At 36.4% G+C, this 20613-nt stretch overlaps 1 protein-coding gene across 1 annotated transcript; it reads right to left on the bottom strand.

Annotated features, from left to right (window-relative positions):
- Positions 1 to 1898: 1898 nt before the first annotated feature.
- Positions 1899 to 2981, bottom strand: LOC149800331 (zinc finger BED domain-containing protein 5-like). The gene has a single exon (XM_089958388.1). It carries the CDS (start codon positions 2979 to 2981, stop codon positions 1899 to 1901), a length of 1083 nt encoding a protein of 360 aa, XP_089814514.1.
- Between the last annotated feature and the right edge of the window lie 17632 nt (positions 2982 to 20613).

Here is a 20613-nt window from a genome sequence, read left to right as displayed (position 1 = left end):
GACTGTTTTAGAAAAATTACATCTTGTTACAATATCTTTGAGACTTTTTTATCACTGTGACACATGGAGGGAACTGAAAGTAGAATAAAGAGAAGGCAACAGTATTATTGCAATATTGTTTAGAATTTTCCTGTCAAAATGTGTCCAAACAAATATTAAAAACTAGTCGGTATGTTAGAGAGAGACAAAATATTCGATTTCTAAAAGGAAGAGTATATGCTTAAATTATCTCTAAGTTTAATGCATCAATAATTTCTTGTACCAAATAAAAGCATAAAAATAGAGCTTTTCAATGTACTATAAATCAACGAGCTTTCTGTATAAACTTAAATATATTTAATTGATGTTAGTCTGTGGAATTTGCTCTGGTATTTGCTTCGAAGTAGAATGTCTAGTCAGTACGCAGACTTTAAGAACAAATGGTCTCTTACAGATCAAAAACCTATGTTACATTTTAGAAGAGAGGAAAAAGTCCACTTAACTGTAACCGCAGACTCAGTCCATGCATATGTCCCATACAACATGTTTAAAATCTCAAAGCTAAAGAGTAAATAAAAATATGCAATGCACACAGGCGTTGATGCAACTGCACAGTATATATCTAGGCCCAACCCTTATTGCGTACATAATGGATCTTTCATAAAATTACAAATGCCTAATTCAATATTAATGGTATACATTAAACAAATGTAGCAGAATGTTTGAGCACAAATGGGATTTGTAATAAGTATAAAACCACACAAGCGTTTTCTTCCGAGTCGGGGGAAAGAACACGTTTGTTACGGCGTAGGAATATGTTCTTCTGCCTGACAGCTTAGACATTACTAAACCGCATCACACCCATTCTTTCCGCCCACTCGGAACAAAGCACATGTGTATTTTTGTCTATGTATTGGACAATCAGTTGATCAATGAAAAAGATATGCTAACAACTTAAGCTAATTTTATTGCAAGGTAAGGACCACAATTATGGCTGATCATGTCTGGCCCTCAGCAGTTCTTCACGGGCGATGGGGTAAACGGTCATGGAACTGTGCAGGATATGCTTTACACCAGTGTTTTTCAACCTTTTTATTGGAAAGGAACCCTTCGGAGCGTTTAGATTGCTCGCGGAACCACATGCAGGGACACAAGAAAACACCGATTGATACAGGTGTAGGTGTGTAACACTGTAATTGTAGCCCAAATCAAAAATAAACTCGTGTGGCCAGAATAGCCGATATTACTAGTTACTAAGTTACTTTATTGTTACCCGTTAGCATCAGTTTGCAGTAGCGAACATTTCAGTGCGAAACTTGTGCTTGGTGATTTGTACAAAGCAGTTGAATTCGTGGCCGAATGTTCGAGAGAGACACCCGAAGTTCTTCGACAGACAAAAGTCGTTTTCGTTTCTTGTGTTTGATGGTGGTCATAGCAGAAAATCCAAACTCGCACATGTAAGAAGTTGAAAACTGCAACAGAAGTCGCAAAGCTTTCTGAGCCATAGCCGGGTACTCGTTTTCAACTAGTAACCAAAACGCATCCAAGTTCAACTCTGCATGATTTAGCTTCAGCGTTCTGTCACTCGCAACGCTAACGAGCTCCTCCTCTTCCTTCAAAGCAAACTGTCCTTGGCACGGTTCAAATTCCACAAACGGGTTTCTAACCCAGTTGTACTGGTCAACAGATATCGACGGAAAATATTTGCTGAGACTATTCAACAGAGCAGCCAAATGGGTCACAATCAATGGAAAAATTTCTTGGTAATTTTTTGAACAACTCTGGGAAACATTTCCAAATTTCCAGCAGATGCATGCTTCTTCCAAATTACCAATTTCTTCAGAAATGCGTTTATTCTGTTAGTTGAAGTCAAGACGGTTTCATGTCTGCCTTGCATTCCACTGTTCAAAATGTTCAATTCATGAAATATTGGAACACCAACACTCGCTACTCAGTACTTCTTCAAAATCCTTCAAGTTTTCACAAGAACAGAACATCAGCATCTCCTCTCTCAGCTCGTAGAAACGAGATAAAACTTTCCCGCGAGACAGCCATCGTACGTCCGTGTGTTGGATGAGTGTGACATGGTCCGCTTCCATGCTTTCACAAAGTTTGGCGAACTGGCAACATTTCAGAGGTCTCATCTTCATATAATTAACGATTTTCACCACCATGTCCAGCACAGACTTTAACTCGGCTCCAACTGTTTTAGCAACTAGTGCTTCTCTGTGGATGAAACAGTGCGTGACCATGATAGCTGGATTCATCTGTTGCACCAGCGAGACAAAACCTTTGAAATTTCTCGTCAAGGCAGGGGCGCCATCCGTACAAATGCCAACGCAGTTTTTCCAGTTCAAGTCACATGACTGCAAATATGAATTGACAACGTCAAATATGTCTTGTCCTTTTGTTGTTTCTGGTAATTCCTTACAGCAGAAAAATTCTTCAACAATAGCTCCATTGTCAATAAAACGTACAAACCCCATAAGCTGTGATTTACCGCTGACATCGGTGCTTTCATCCACCTGCAGTGCAAAGAATCCACGTGTCTTTATCTTCGCTAAAACGTGACTTTCAATGTCGCTGGACATGTCTGAAATACGTCTGCTTATCGTATTGTCTGACAGTGGAATCTTATTGATGTCAGATACGGCACTCTCGCCAAACATTATTCTCACAAATTCTCGGCATGCAGGTAAGATTACGGTTTCGGCGACGGTGTGCGATTTCATTTTCTTTGCAACGATCTGCGCGACAGCATAACTTGCTTCTTGAGCTTTGTCACTTATCTTGAACTTTTTCTCGAATGTAGCGGTTTGTTTTTTATTCAAGCTTAGTGCCCTCTCGAAGTACGCCACATTCTTGTGCGCTACATCCGGATGTTTAGTTGTTAAGTGTCGCTTCAATTTAGCTGGTGCCATGGCACTATTGGCAAGCTTTTCCCCGCAGACAACACAGAGCGGTAAGGGGCAGTCTGAGTTTCCTGCCCAAGTGAACCCCATAGCTAAGTAATTGTCACTGTACTGACGAACTTTAAGATTCCGATCGAAAACGTCAATTTTTGGCACGTTCGGATCACATGACGCGCTACTAGCTGTAGCTTCAGTCGACTGCTTCTGAGTTTTAATTTGGTCGTCAGCTGTGGCATCGTCTAATTTTCTCTTCTTAATAAATCGGTCTATGGTCGCGCAAAAACAACAGTGTTATGAAAATTAATTCAAACGCTAAACGCTCATTAGGGCAACAACGGAAACAGTAATTAAGTGGATAAACAACGACTAATTACCGCACAGTTCCGGTACTGCCAGACTTGGTCCCTGGCGATTTCGGCCGTTATTTTTATATTTTTACTGGCTACGACGGAACCCCTGGCTGGCGCTCACGGAACCCTTAGGTTCCACGGAACCCCGGTTGAAAAACACTGCTCTAATATATAACCTCTTTTAGAAGCATTGGGTATATGATCTGGTAATTTATCTAGAGAAATCCATTTGAACCCAAAAAGTGAAAGAAATTAACATTAATGTTTCAAGGGTGACTTTACAGATTAACATTAATATAACGAAGAGGTACGGATTCAAGCGCGCAATCTCTTATATAACGGAGAGGTTTGGAATCGTATTTTATTCTTTGGTGCCAGAGAATACATTTTAACTCAAATATTTCAGTATGCATGCACGTAGGCAAGGAAATGTCCTCTATAAATTATTTTACATATGATAGTCACGTTTTTTCGAAAATAATTGATTTCAGAGATTATAAAGGTGCTTTAAAGTTTTTAAATATTTTGCAGTTCTTTTAAATGAATTAAGCGTACTACATGGTTAAAGAAGCTCTTTGTACATATCTTACATACACTGTTACGACTCTATGGTCATAACTAAATAACAGAAAGAAGCGGAAACTTTAAGAAGAACTAACAGAATTGTGAAATAAATCCAAACTATTCCGTAAAAGTTCATCACAAGTCCCAAAAAATCGAGTGTTCCGAATGAATGTGCTGATATGCCAACAGTCTTCAGGTGTCACAAATGGCATTGTCCAGAACCCCTTTGAAAAAATTCTCAATAATTCAAGAATAATGTTGTTAATTTTAATCCAATGAGCACTTTGTAATTCCAAGGAATAAGACAAACAAATATTGCTTCTCAAATTTTATGTAAACACAACATTATACACATCTGCTGACTGATATTAAAAAATAACATAAAAAATAGGAATGAATTTATTGTCCATCCATACATCCTGACATAGATCCATACGACTCAAAAATTCAATTTTTTTAACTGGACATGTGACTCCTGTCACAAATAAAAATGTAGCAAACAAAAAACTCACCTGACCTACCAATCCAATGGGAAATCACCCCAATTACAATCACATTATTATAAATATTAATATTAGGGATCATAAACACCTATGTAAAGCTCCTAAACAAGATACAGTTACGTAAACAAAGTAAAAGAATATATATATATATATATATATATATATATATATATATATATATATATATATATATATATATCGAGACAAACAGACATACAGAGATAGTTACTACTGTGAATCAGATGAAATTCAGAGATCAATGATTCATTCCTCATAACGATCGGAATTAGACTGTAATAATTTGGATATATGTTCCATATATTTTCATTGAAAATATCACGTTGTGATATTTTCGGTAATATTTAAGTTGTAATAGGAAACAAACGAATGTCTGTTACGTATGGTCTTTTAAATATTTTCCTGGAAGATTTGCATAAAAACCTCGACCAGTTAACAAATATCGAAAACTGTCATCGTTTATACTCAATTAATGAAAATCATAATCGAGCGCTGAATCCATTGACATTTTGGACCTATTGTTGACCTTTATATGTACATAAATCAGTAAATCTGTGTTTTTTTAAAATCTTTTACATAATCTCAGTGACAACTGTTTGATATTTACATATCTATTTATATCCTGTGGGCAGATCACATGTGTACCAAATCCGCATAAGGTAGACATAAAAGAAAGAGACATGAATCCAGAGATATTTACAAGTTTTAGTGCATACAAGTTTTACCGCTTGCATTCCATTTCACGCTGGTTGCTATACTTTTGTCATCCTCCGGCACACACTCCAGCATGTACTCCATACACATACTAAATGGAAATGAAATATGTATTCAGTGTTAATGTCTGTAACTGCTGTATTAGATCTGCACACTTAGCTATTGAAATAGCTCACCATCATTATATACATATATATATATATATATATATATATATATATATATATATATATATATATATATATATATATATATATATATTGTGTGTGTGTACAGGAGGGGTGTGCACGTGTGTTTGCGTGTGTGTGTGTGTGTATAAATATAAACATCTTCTAAAGTTAGTTTCTGTTTCTGGAATCTCTGATATATGCAACAAAGGTATTTTCTTCTTCAGCTTCGTCTTCTTCTATTACTTCCAAATTCTCTTTCTCTCTCTAAATCTTTGGTTTGGCACAAAAATTGCAATTGTATCCAAAGTTTAACATGTAGCGAAATGAACTGGGAGAGAGTAGTTCTGCATTAATGCAGACATGCATAGATATAATTATTTAACAATCACGTACACTCTATGTAGTGGACGTTTTCAAAATCCATAATCAGAAATTGTTACAGCCTTACAGTAAAAACATAGATTAACTCCAAATTCTGACTGTCTTGCACAATGTGACAAATTCAACACTGTCTAAATAGCTCATGTGTCATACTTCATTCGTCGTACGATAAAGCAAAATGTTTGTAACAAGTGAACTTGCATTGAATAAAATATATCAGTATCTAAGACAGAGAAATGTTCATACTTTTAGACAGACATACCAAAATTCTTCTCCTAACAATTGCAAAACACTTCAAGAGCGATTTTACTTTAGTTCTGCAGTTTTCGAACTCAAACAGAAAATTTTACTTTATTGTAAAATAGGGAGGGACAAAGTTGCTACAACGTTGCAGGTCAACTTTCACACAGGTCCCTATAAACAGAATGGGAATTATCTGTGCACATCTTAATATATTTGGAATCAAACCTTGGAATTTAGTAAGTATGTGTTTTGTTCTTGTCTCCATCCTTATGTGTGTGTGTGTGTGTGTGTGTGTGTGTGTGTGTGTATTCCAACCCTTTATTTCTTATTTGACTTCATTAATGACATTCCCTCATTTAATTACAGAATGTGACTTTTGACAGCTTCCATAGTTTTGACATTAGCTAATGTTTGACCCCAAAGTGGCATTCATTACTGCTACGGTGGTGTTGCATGTCAATCATTTGAAACCCAGACAAATCTAAACTTTTCCCAAAAGCTCAAAACAGTTTTTCATCAATAAATACTTTTAAAGATAGTGCACTTTTCATGAGTCGTTCTAATGGAGTTTCCTATCAAACAAAATGTCATACCGCATAAAGACAAATAGTGTTGAAATACAAAAAATAATATGCAATGAATGCTATTCACGCTAGAACCCCTCGTCATGACCACCTCGGTGCTAAGTGATAGCGATCGGAAATCTTAAAACCGATCTTTTTTATTCCAGTGTTATGCAACCCCATATTAAGACCAATCCACTATTTTTGTGTTACGACCAGGTATATTCCCTATCAGTATGGATATAGGTTTTCATGGACGAACATCAATACTGAAAATCTTAAACCTACCTCACACCTGACATTTATCTTGACAAAGAAAATTTTTTAACCTTGGAGTACGAGCATAGTATACACAATGAAGCAAAGCTCATTTACTGTCATTACTGGAGCTTTCTTTCACAATAATAAAAATAAGAAATATTAACTGCAACACATTTGTGTACTACAACGGACTCAGGTCAAAGTTAACTGACCTAGAAAAAAGGACATTTCACTCTGATCAACAAAACAACATTTACAGTTTCTGTAGTGCGATTTCGGATCGACAATGCATCTGTTGTAAATGCTATTCATTTCAGATTCAAATTAGTATGATTTATGATTTGTAAATAAATTCTAGATCAAGGCTGAATCGAGGTCAATATCATTAGTTTATATCTGTCTAGAATAATTGTATAGATATCAGTGGACTTTTTCGTTTTGTCCTGTTTACATCTGTAGTATTGTGAAACCCATCCGCAATACACATTTCGAACGCTATGTCGTGCCATTATCTTAGCCGCCTCTACCAAATTTCTTTGAACACCAAAATGCGTTTTAAGCTGCATTTAAAGTCAATGCAAAACCCCAACTTCTTACGCTTTATTTAAGGACAGAGAATTTTCAATTAATGTTATCATGCTTAAAGTGACATCAGTACTCATCACACGCCCTTTCGCTTCGACCCTCACTTTTCATTCAGGAATGCAAGAAACATTATCCTTCTCAACGCTTCGGTGTTACTTAGGAAAACTGTACAGTCTGGATCAGAATTTCTGACCCGGGGTTTGAATTTTCCTTTCACACACTGATGCATGCGAAGGATTATAGTACTCCAGGCCTGTTTTATATGCCACATTTATATTTTGCACCGTTTTTGCACCCTGGGTCGATGTAATTAGGAGCGGAGGAAGGGGTGAGTGACCTACACCGGGTACACAGCACCCAAAAGATCCCGAAAAAAGAAAATACAATCGGAAAAACTAGTGCTTTTAACAACCATATCATTTTAAATTCAGACATATGTTAGCCTACCACAACTTTGTAATGAGCATAATAACGGAGCGAGACATTATACGATACTACTGCAATAAAAAAAAGTTTAATCTTTAGACGTGGGTGTAAAACATGTTGTTGTAGGTTTTGGGTCTAACGCCATATTTCACCGCATGGTAGCTTATACATAGCGACCACAGTATTACTGGTGGAGAAAGTACCCGGGAAAATCCCGGTGAGGAGCACTAACCCACAGAAAGCTACTGGCAAGCTTTCTCAAATACCCACATTGGCAGAGCCAGATACTCGAACCCACGCAGAAAGAAGTGAGATGGCAATGATCGCTACATACAAGCGCTTTAGATCAATCAACCGCCCGGGACCTCTGGAGGACTGGTAAAATCTACCTTCCACCCAGGCCCCCTATTGTTGAATAATATATCATTTAACTTTGTATATGTCTTTTTGTCTCCGATAAAATTATACATCAATATATCTGTACATACATACATACATACATACATACATACATACATACTACCTGATTGATTCCTAAAGCTGAACCCCAATATATAAATTACCATCCTTATGCAGAAACTTTCTTTTAGTCCTTGTAAAGGTAGTAAAACGAATTTTTGCTACGTATCATACCATCGGGTCACATATTATCTTTGAGTGGTGAAATATTATCGTTGAGCATCTTATATACAAAATACATCTGGGTCACACATCCACGTAAACGTTATGCCACGTCGCCCAATGGTAGGTCATGTACATAAACAAAGATCGTTCTGGCGACAGTACATGAATGACACTAAATATGATTTTCATTTCTTTTTCTTTTCACCAATTTTTCATGCCTTTATACGTTCCAATATTTCCCATCAAATATATCTAGGAGCCTAGGGGTAGAATAATAGCTTATGCATATTCACTGTGCAATGTCGCCGGAAGTAAGTATGTCATGTAATACTGTGCTATGAATCTTGGTGCACCTTTTATATGCCTTCCTTAAGTCGAGCGCTTTAGATTAAGTTATTGTCCCTTCCTCATTTGGGCGCATTATATTAGAGCATCGTCCAAACATCCTTCTGTTAATACTTGCCTGTCCAACACATAACTTTGTGACAGCTAAAGTTTGCATGAACCTTTAGTCGTGTACATATCATGACTATAACCGACTGTCACCTACCAGTCAGACCTATTGCATTAAGGTTAAGTTCACAGAATATCAAAGTTCTATAACGTACATATTGTCAGAATTAAAGCTTTTGAACTGTTGAAACTTTAATCAGTTGTTTGTCATTCGTATACCGTAACCACTACTTCAGTCTCAAGTTTAAGGTTCCAGTCAGAGAAGCTATATAACTCGATGACCCGAATACATGTACTGGTAAACCATTTCAACCAGTAAAAGTATTTTCATGAAACGTTGTAAATCTGGACATGACAGTGCATCGTATATTATGTCATAACCTCTGCCCTTAAAGGCCAGTGCAGAAAACAATGGATAATTTTAATCAATGACTGTCACCTTTTAGCGAATGCCGTTATGTTGATGAAATTTTACACAGGTCCACAACTTGCCATACATTTGGCAAGTTATTAGCTCAAAGATCAATGTCATTCACAGGGAAAAGGTCTCTTTTCTCGTAAAATGTGTACATGAGGGTATTACCCTTCAAATATAAGCCACTAGGAGTGTGATCGAGCGGTCGATGTTGCGACACTGTAAATGTGTAGTTTTCTTTCCATTTCAAGTTAGTGTATTTATGCTTATATGGTGGGAATCTTTATAGTTCCCAAATTATGAGCCACAGGTAAGTCCTTTAATTCAGAGGTATGTCCCAATTTCTGAGCGTTTATCTCCTCGTGCTCATCAAATGGATACGTAATGAGTAGATCTTAACGATTTATAAGGGTATTCCCAAATTTCCAGCCCTATAGTCATTGGAGAAAGCACAGAGCAAACAAAAATCTATGCTGGCTGCAATTGAATAATATTACTATTATTATTATTATTATTATTATTACGTTTTATCATTAATAATATATTTTAAGGTTTTTGTTTTTTGTTTGAAGCTATCATTCTGAGACTTTACGGTATTCCTCGTAGCTGAGTTTTATATACTCGAGCTCTATTGAAGTTGGAACGAAGAAAATCTAATTTCTTCTCCCAAGATGACATCATTTAACAATATTGAAATATTTATCGAGATGCAAGAGACCAACATTGCTTTACATGCAAATCATTCATAGCAATCATCCGTTTCCCCTTTCCAATAACAAAATATTAATGTATCTTTTAAACAGAAACTCAACCTTTTCAATAAACGCACCGTGGATAAAGTGGAAATTAAACAAAGGTAAGAATGCTTCACCATCACAGTTACACTTATATCAGCGTTAGCTAAGTGTCTCTAAAGAGAAGAAAATGGGTGTAGATACTAAGAAAATGGGTGTAGATACTAAGACAATGGGTGTAGATACTAAGACAATGGGTGTAGATACTAAGAAAAGCACTAAAAGATACACTAAAATATGCACAGAGACACAAAGACAAAGAGAGGCACTGAAATACACCCTGGGAAATACTAAGAGAGGCACTGAAAGATACACCAGCAGATCTAGTGAGAGGCACTGAAAGTCACAACTATGTTGGCTTAAATAGACCTGATAAAGAGAGGTACTGACAGATACACCGAGAGATACTAAGAGAGGCACTGACAGATACACTGAGAGATAGTAAGAAAGACACTGATCGATACAATGAGAAATTCTAAGAAAGGTACTGACAGATGACACTGAGATACTAAGAGAGGCACTGACATTTACACTAGACAATATTAAAGAAGACATTCATGGACATATTGAGATATTAAGGAAGACACGGACATAATCATATTTAGCATTTGCGTCTCTGTATTCTCGGGGACATTAATCGGTAACCTTAATTGTTCAATACGTTATGTTGGACATGTAGTTTGTGTTAACCGACGTATCTACTTCCTATATAAACATATTTAATCCCTTCCTAAATCCATCTCTTATAGGAGAAATAAGATCAGGTTCACCATTTGCTAAATCTGCAGCTTTTAAGTATGTCAGAAAACTAACCCCTGAGGTATTTATAACCATCACCATCAGCCACTATCGATTGTTGTTGAAGTACTTATTGCATCGACAGACAAACTGACAACATTCAACTGGGGAAAAAAACGCAAATGGAATGTATCGAAAACACAAACAGCAACAACCCCATTTCTAAAGAACTGACATAGTACAAATAAAACAAGAATATAACTGTTGTAAATGTAACATGCAAAGACTGGTTAAATCGACATAGAATAAAGTTTCCAAAGATGAACGAGAAACTCTCCGAATTCTTTGTCGATGTTAGATGTGCCAAAGTTTTCTAATTATTGCCAGATGTCGAAATGTACACTACAGCACCGATAAATAGCAAAGTTGCTCAGATTGACGACTTCTACAGTTTCCAGAATAAATTCAAAAGCAAGTTTTCGACATCGAGCGAAAGTAGATTCATCACTGATTTTCTTGTCATTTAAATTGGGATTACCTCAATCAGTACTGAATACAAGTTTGCTACCTTTCAAGCATATATATTTTAAAAACAATATGCAGACCATTGACAACAAGTTTAATCGTGTTCGCAATACCAAAATTAAGCAAAGCTGCAATAGGCTTAAAGACTATATACAGTACATATAGTTGTAGTCATAAATACACACAAGGTAGTATATTTCATGTATTATCTGTCTTTATTTATTTCTTATGTTTCTTATGGGTCTAAAACATACTATTTAATATTAAAATGTCCAAAGGTCATTCTACCCTTCCTCAACCTTTCTCTGTCACTGTGTCCGCAGAACGGTAGGTATCGTTGTTTACAACTGAACTATCAGTCATGATAATAGAGTATATGTATGACAAGCAAACTGTAAGCAACGATACATGTCCATGAGTATATGTGTATGCTGGTAAGCCATCACACTAATCGACTAATAAACAAGCATACCGTTGGGCAGTGAATAAAGGCATGCAAACAGTCTGCCCTCTCTCTCTCTCTCTCTCTCTCTCTTTCTTTCAATGTATACATTTTACATTCAAAGTGAACTCGGCAAGCCTCGTTTCCGTTTGATGCAAAATTCATAATCTCGCGGTGTATTATCGATACCGCACACAGACTATATATATATATATATATATATATATATATATATATATATATATATATATATATATATATATATATATATATATATATATATATATATATATATATATATATATATATATATATGTGTGTGTGTGTGTGTGTGTGTGTGTGAGTGTGTGAGTGTGTGTGTGTAATATCAAATTTTATGTGTGTGTTTTGTACCAATATAAATGTGCAAACTCTTCTTGAAGCATGAAACACTATCAGCTAAATGCACATTAATAAATGAAATAGATATTTCAATATTAAGTCTGAGATTAAAGCTGATATATAAGTATACTATTATTCTCTCTCTTCTTTTTTTCATATTGAATCACTGTTCTCCGTGATACAATGTTGATCACTTACGTATTTCGTGCAAAAATGATGCTACTGTAATTTTTCAATTGTTGTGATATGAAGTACTTAATTCGTTTTAAACTCGAATGTAGACTGCGTTTCGGTCAGTACTGCCCTTTTCATATACAAAATTGTATAAATTATTTTTATAATAAGGGTTTAATCACTAAACTTTGTTTTGGACAAAAAATGTGAAAAATCAGTCAAAGAAGGAAGATTTACTGTTTTAAAATGTATAGTATATTATTCAAGTCTCTCATTTGTTTTTTCAATCTCATACTTTGTCAGGAAGATGACTTCTTGGCATCCGTCCGTCTACGAGAGACGATGGCATAGCTCCAAAGTACGCTTTTGCTTATCCTTCTTTTTAGCTCTCTTTTCAGCTTGCTTTATTCTTCTCTTTTCCTCTGCGTTTTGAACTCCCTGCCTGACAGCTAGACGCCAGCTGGAACGGTTGTTTGCACAGCTCTCCCAGTCGTTGACATTGATGTTTGCTGTCTTCATATCCTTCTTGCAAACATCTTTGTAGCGCAGATGTGGTCGTCCAGTTGGTCGTGCACCTTCTGCTAACTCCCCATATAACAGGTCCTTGGGAATGCGACCTGGGTCCATTCTCTTGACATGGCCGAGCCAGCGAAGGCGCCTCTCGCTGAGTATGGAGAACATGCTGTTCATGTTGGCGCGTTCTAGAACCTCTGTGTTGGGTACTTTGTCCTGCCACTGGATGTGCAGAATGCGCCGCAGACATCTCAGGTGGAAGCTGTTGAGTTTCCTCTCGTGTCTTGCATAGGTGGTCCATGTTTCGCTGCTGTAGAGAAGTGAGCTGAGCACGCACGCTTGGTAGACACGCAGTTTGGTCTTCTCTGTGAGGTTGGGGTTGTTCCAGACCCTCTGGTTAAGTCTGGCCATCACTGCTGCTGCCTTGGCAATCCTGCCGCCCACCTCAGAATCAATGGAGAGTGAGCTGGAGATGTTAGACCCGAGGTATGTGAAGTTCTCGACAACTTCCAAATTGTACCCATCGATGGAGACAGAGGGAGGGGAGTCTGTGTCCTGTGCCATGACATTTGTTTTCTTCAAACTGATGGTCAGTCCAAATTCCTTACATGCATGGGAGAGGCAGCATACCAGCTGCTGGAGTCCATCTTCCGTGTGTGATGTCAAGGCTGCATCGTCGGCAAAGAGCAATTCACGGATGAGTACCTCTGTGACTTTAGTCTTAGCACGGAGACGGGCGATGTTGAACAGCTTGCCGTCAGCCCTGGTATGGATGTACACTCCCTCGCTGCAGTCCTTGAATGCGTACTGGAGAAGCATGGAGAAGAAGATGGCAAAGAGCGTCGGTGCAAGGACACAGCCTTGTTTGACTCCGCTAACGACTGGGAATGCTTCAGATGCAGGTATTTCAAATCATCAGCCATAGCATATGGTATTGAGAGTACACAAACAACGTTTGGTAGGTACTACGGATGGTGTAAATAATTGCATGAACTGTCCTTTAAAACGTTCTTGGAACAATCCCATTAGGAAAAATTGTCACGGTAAGAAAATCACGTACAAAGTAAAGTTATCCTAATGTTTCTTTAACGCAGGTCAAGTTATCCTCTATGTTTTCTATTCATTTCGTAGCAACATTAACATCAAGATTTTTGGCAACATAAATCAATTTGAGAAAAGAGCTTTATTATTATTTCAACTTGCTTAAATTTATTTCAGGAATCATAATAATAACAAATGAAATACTCAGAAATGGGTAAGTGTTATATCTTGTATTTAGTGACTGTACGAACTAGATTCTTCTAGTATGTGTCAACAGTCTGATTCACCTTCAGAAGCTTTCTTATTAGGTCCTTTACTGCTTGACTTTATCTCAGATTTGATTGTGACTACTTGCTCGTAACCTTTTTACTGTGATGTTTTTTGCATGCAGAAGTGTAGCATTTTATCCACGACGTCTTACTTTGACTTTGTTTCCGTTTTCCATTTGCATTGCCTTAAACGTGGTTAGGACAGTAACAGACTCTCTGTCAAATGTAAGTTATTGATGCATAGTTGCTCAATGAGCAAAAACCTAACTTCTCATACCATCCTGGATGCTACAGTTGTATATTTCTCACCCATGCGACAGAGAAATATGTGTGATTTGTTAACCTCACTTTTGCTATCTCAAGTCTGGTTATCTCAGACCATTCGTCACAGTTATGGTATTCACGGGCTAGGGACTACTTGTTCAAGGGACGCAAGCATTGCTGCATTCTGCTTGGCCTGATGGAGTTGTTTTAGAATTATACAAACGCCGACACTTTGGGAAGTTTAACAAAATAGTTGTGTTTAGATATAAACAAATGACTTAAAAAAGAAGATTTTAAAAAAAGATAAGATAAATGGACTACAAGCAAGGGAACATTTTGGCTCTTAAAGGTAGGAGAGCAAAAATCGTTAATGTTTACCCCATGGTGCCCCAGCTGAATCAAACAATGTCCTTATCAGTAAGAAGGAATCCATAAGTTATTCCACAAGCAGGTTACCCAGTAGTATATCCTTCCACTACTGATAGCAGCACTTGCTATTTTTCCAAGTCAGAAAATATAGATTTTCTAAGAAACCGTGAAATAGCAAATGGTTATCCGCTAGGTTCTGTATTTGGATTGTCTTTCATTCGCGGGAGTTAATATTACAATACTTTTTAATTACTATACCAGTATGTCATAAACAGTCTCACTTACTTCCAAAGAAAAAGGAGACTTACAATAGGGACCCAGATCTCCAATTACTAATGACTAATCCAAGCACGGCTACAAAAGATACGTGTGACTCTTCGCTATGACCTATATAGAGATGTGTACCCAGTATCGTTTCATTATTTACAAAATCAATCAATCAATCAATCAATCAATCAATCCTCTCTGCGCCGTCTGGTGCTTGAGGCGACAGCAAGGGAGCACCATTTTGGTCTGTCGGCTGCTGTTATGGGGGCGGTCTGCAGGGTGGGGCCTCTCGTCTTGAGTTTTCTCTCCACGGTTCGACGCCAGGTCTCTTTGGGTCTGCCACGGTTCATTTTCCCCTGCGGAGTCCATCTTAGTGCTACCCTTGGTAGTGAATCAGGGGGCATTCTGCAGACGTGGCCGAGCCATCTCCATCGACGAGTTGCAATGGTCTCAGCGATGTTGCTTGCGCCCGCTCTGTGCCGGAGTTCCTTTACAATATAACGTTTATAAATTGGAACTGATACAAATGAACCATTTGCTTTTATTAAATAATAACTATTTATTGTTTGTGTCATATATCATTAATATATTAAATGTGATAATACCTCAATACTATCAAACTTTTTATGCTGTTATTTTTTGTTCACGCGTAAAAATTGTGTACTTTGAAGAGAACGGTCACGCCACAGCCCTCATTAATATATTTGTATTAATACGCCGAATGTCAACAACAATAAGAAGCGATGCAAATTTATGTCTGTCCTGCACTTACATTTTACTTAATATAAATGAAAGTGAACTAGTGATATGGCCTCGCTTGTTTTTATACTGTAAAGTTAAATTGCTTCAAGAAACTTCACATCTTTGCTCTCCCTATCCAATTGAAGTTTTTATGTGTAATATACAAGTTTTTGTAACGAGACAGTTAAAGAGATCATATTTTTCATCCACAGTTATTGCGACATTGCCGTTTGATGTGACAACCGTTCATATCTTCATATTAAGGGTCTAAACTGGTCATACCTTATACATGTGTTATAAAATGTATGTTACGTTATGTTATTCCAAGCTTGCTTGTAACTTTTGTCCCTTGACGTTTTTCTCGAGACTCATTTCTGTGGCATTTTCTCCCAGGTAAAAGCCTGATATTTTATTGGATACTTTTTAAGGTGACTTTCTTTTAAGGTGACTTTCTTTCAAGGCTGTTGGACAGTAAACAATCAGAAAAATTATGAAACCCGAGTTTGGAGATAGTCGTGTCGAAGAATACGTATAGACCATGCAGTCTGTACTAATCGTAACCCTACTAGGCTTTGTGGTTATTGCAGGTAAGAACGGCTAAATTCTCTCCCTCTCTGTCTAAATGTATAAGATCTAACAGAGTGTGCCTGATCGTTTATGTTTAAAATTGTCATAATGGGTCTTATAGGAATGCTTATTTCATGAGGAATTAATGTTACAATTCAGATAGCTTCTATATTATGCGATGGAAAAGCCCAAAAATGCAATCATTTCGAAAGCTTTACGAAGTTCATTTAAAGTCAGCACAAACAGTTGCATGGCCGTGATCATTATTTTGTTCAAATAATCTTGCAAATTATTCTTGATATTGTTAGCAGCTTGATTTATATTCTGAATTTTGATTTGTGGACTATTGTATATTCCGTCATTATTACTGTGTTATCAATCGCATTAATCAAGTTCTTTTTCCTTTTCTTTCTCCGATTCCGGTAAAAGAAGAAGAAGACGAAAATAATTATTTTGTATTTCTCACTCATCTCATATATTCTGGTGAGCAATGTTCAGAAAATATGTGTAAGTCTATTACAGCAGTTACAGATATTTTTCGCTAAGTACATATTTTCAGTTCAGTCGGATATCAGTTTTGTTTGTGCACCATGGAGGGCATACCGGTTTGAGAGCTTGACCGGAAGACTTACAGGCAACCAGTGTGAAATGAATTGCCAGTAATGTCAATACATAACACAAAAAACATGTCAGTATCAGTCTACCTATGTTTATCTCTCTTTATATCTATGACGAATGATTCATCGATCTTTGAATTTCAAGCGACGTCGAATACTTGTATATATATATATATATATATATATATATATATATATATATATATATATATATATATATATAAGAACATCAAATTTCTTTCAAAATAATCAAACACTATATAATTTTACAAGCAGAACGCAAGAAAAATATTTTTTAAATCGAAAAATCTAAAAATGAGACCGTCATATATATATTATTACAAACCTAGTGATCTCAGTAAATCTGCAATTTGAAAGCAAAAGGATATAGGAAAAGTAAGATGGTTGTCAAAATCAAGGTTCAGATTATAACATGATCAAGCCGCATCGACTACTTGGTGACTGAACATTTACCTTTGGATAATGTAACTGTTTTTCAGTAATTTACTTTGAAAACATTCATTTCTTCCTTTGTTATTAATGTAAGCTGTATTTAACTAGTCTTATTCTATGTCTATATTTCAGCCTATCCAGGATTAATCTTGTTGTATGCCTCCATGTCTATATACCAATTTAACCTTTAAATGTGTTGTCTGAAATTTATTTTAAACCGCTTGTCTGAATCTATTTCTATATACATACTTAATTATAAACGTGTTCTCTGAATCCATGTCTATATGCATATTCAGTTACACTGTCTGAATCCATATATATATATATATATATATATATATATATATATATATATATATATATATATATATATATATCCCTACTCAGTTTTAAACGTGTTAACTTTTTCCGCATCTATGTAATATTTGATATTAAATTGTTGTCTGGCTCCATGTTATATGCCTATTAAATCTTTACCTGTTGTGCGAAGCCATGTCTATCAACCTACTCAATGTCAAGCTGTTGTCTAAATGCAAGTTTTGTTATGCCTTAATGATTGTTACAAAACGTGATCGCCTGTTATATACATGGAACGATATTGGCATTGTGGTTTACACGCAAAGATCTTGGTGCGCTATTTTAATCGAGCTCAGTTTAATCAGTCATCCCATGTATCTGCGAATTTGCTCCAAAAGATGTTTTGAATAAGGGGAAAATGACTATCTCTGTACAATGGACCACACTTCTATATGTGGCATAGACTATTGCACCTCTGGAAACTGCTCATCGCTCATATGCAAATGAGCTAATCAAAGTTTAGTTCTTGAATGATTTTACTTATATATTCTCCTCAAAGACTGGATCATATTTCATAGGTCATAAATGTAGATCTCATATTGACCTTGCAAGCCGAAATGAAATGTAACTGAACTTCTCATAGAAAGATGTAGCTGGCATACTTCTTTTGCAATTCATTGATTCCCATCGTACCTCACTTGCGAATATAATATCACTAGAGAAAAGGACTGCCGTGCGCCCTTATTCGTAACAGTTTTGTTTTCGTGTTTACAGGAATAGTTAGTGCAGTACATGCACAAATGAACCCGAGGTTTCTTGTCAGAGAGACAATCTAAAATATACAAAAGAAACAAATTCAGACTTTCGTCTACTACGTATTAGGTTGAAACAGAATACCCATGCAAAGCAAAGCAAAAACATTTTCGTTTTCTGTCCACTTCAAACAAGCTCATATGTGCCCCCCATTTCCTTTAGAAGGAACATTTTAAAATAAAGAAACTCCAAACTCAACTTATAAACTTCCCTTCATCTATATCATTTCAACCATACGCAAGTTTCGCGTATTGTTTGAATCCAGGTCTTAATTTATGCTCCACCTAAAGAAATATTTGTGATAATTTGGTGGCAAAAAATAAACTTGAAACAAAATTGAAAATATCCCTAGATCAGACACCTATTGATGACATTTATTGCTGGACAACAATTTTGACACTCGACCCACACTATATCCGCGAAAGACAGTGAAACTTTCTTATACGATTCGAAAACGTGAGATCAAGCACTCGAGTTACACACGGCGAACAGTAAAAGGGCCAGTCAGTGCTCCTTACTAATAACATTTTCATCTTGACTCCACACGACAATTCCAGCAAAGTTCATTAGAACTAATGTTTCTTCTTCCTCCACATCACCAAAATGAAATGGAGAAAACGACTTTAGTCAGAACTTACTCGAAACAAGTTGTGCAGTACTCCTTTGAAACAAAACTCGCTAATATGTTCCGATATAATGACAATGGCCAGAAATTATAATTTATTCAATTCTTTCTCTCAAAGACATTTCCCATTTCTAATGTCACAAAGCTAGGAGTAAACATTACAAGCCGAAATCATTATGTGAAAACAATGTTCATGGTAAGAAGTACCTGACACGTTTTTTCTGTAATTCTTTTGTTCAGGTCGTACATAAAATAGCCAAATCTTTACCTATCTTAATACAGAATAAACATACTTTGGAATATCTTGCTACTGAATGTTAATTCGATGGCAAAGCCTATGACACGCTTTTTCTACTGAGTCTCGTCTTGAAATGAAACACTCAAGTAACACACGGCAATCAGATCAAAAAACGGTGGAAGTCCCCACATAATATAAAGAAACATGCTAAATCAAGTAAGCAAAATTAAATAATAAATTTGCATTATTTTATACCATATCAACCATAGGCAAGATTCATATATTCTTTGAATGCAGGTCGAAACGTCCGCTCAACATTACAAACAATCTCTGATCATTTAATCGCTTGCAATACGCTTTCAAAGTGGTTGACAATGTACTGATATTACAACTATCTGAGGAGACGTTCGGACCGATGACGGATGAAACAGTCGACTCAATATCTACGCCTTCACATAAATGATAGAGGAAAGGCGCTTATCAATTCTCTCTCATGAGACTGTCATAAATTGGCTAATATTTTCCGATATAATTCTAACAACCAATAATAATATGTGATTCATTCACATATTTTTGCAACTAATTCAGTACTGTGCTACTTAGATTCAGGCTCATGATGGAGAATACAAGGCTGCGAAGGACACTGATCTTTATTGCTGTGTATGTTCTAAAATGGTATGGCATGGGTGGATAGAATGGAAATACGTTTCCCAACAAATGCGACATGGAATGCTGGTCAGCCCTCACAAATTCATTATAGATGCCGCAGACAATTGAGTCTATTTACTTGTTCACTAAATCATTTGTAGGTCCATACTTCACGTTAATTCTACACCTTCTTAAACCTACACAGCGTACTGCCGACGTACACCGTTGGATTTCACCAACAGAATATACGCATTGATTTAAACTGAAATTTACAAACCGACGATCTGATTTAGAGAAATTCCTTGCAAGGTTAAAAACACACATATACCTACACATACATGCATACGTAGACTGTAGATAAATCAGACAAGTTGAGTCGAGCTTACATATATACAGAAATACACGTCGATATAAAGAAACATACAGATAAGAATAGAAACGGACAGGAGTTGTGTCTTGGCTCTTACAATCATAATAATCTGGAACCAATTTGGCAAACATACATCGTAAAATTAATTGTAAACCTAAGTCATTGGATTGGTCAGAGGTAAGTCAGATTTAAATGGCAGCCAATCAGAATTACACGATTCTAGAGTAAAATGTACGGCCAAACGTTACATATGAATATCAAATCCAAGCCTACACTCCTTAAACTCAGATCATATAATCCTGAGTT

This window comes from Sinohyriopsis cumingii, chromosome 5 (assembly GCF_028554795.1).
Source record: "Sinohyriopsis cumingii isolate HCF-2022 chromosome 5, ASM2855479v2, whole genome shotgun sequence".
Lineage (NCBI taxonomy): Eukaryota > Metazoa > Mollusca > Bivalvia > Unionida > Unionidae > Sinohyriopsis > Sinohyriopsis cumingii.
Note: the sequence above shows the minus strand (reverse complement) of the source record. Positions and strands in the feature narration are given on the sequence as shown.

Excerpts from the sequence above, each read along its gene's own strand:
- LOC149800331 (XM_089958388.1), bottom strand. The coding sequence starts at position 2,981 with ATGGGGTTCACTTGGGCAGGAAACTCAGACTGCCCCTTACCGCTCTGT.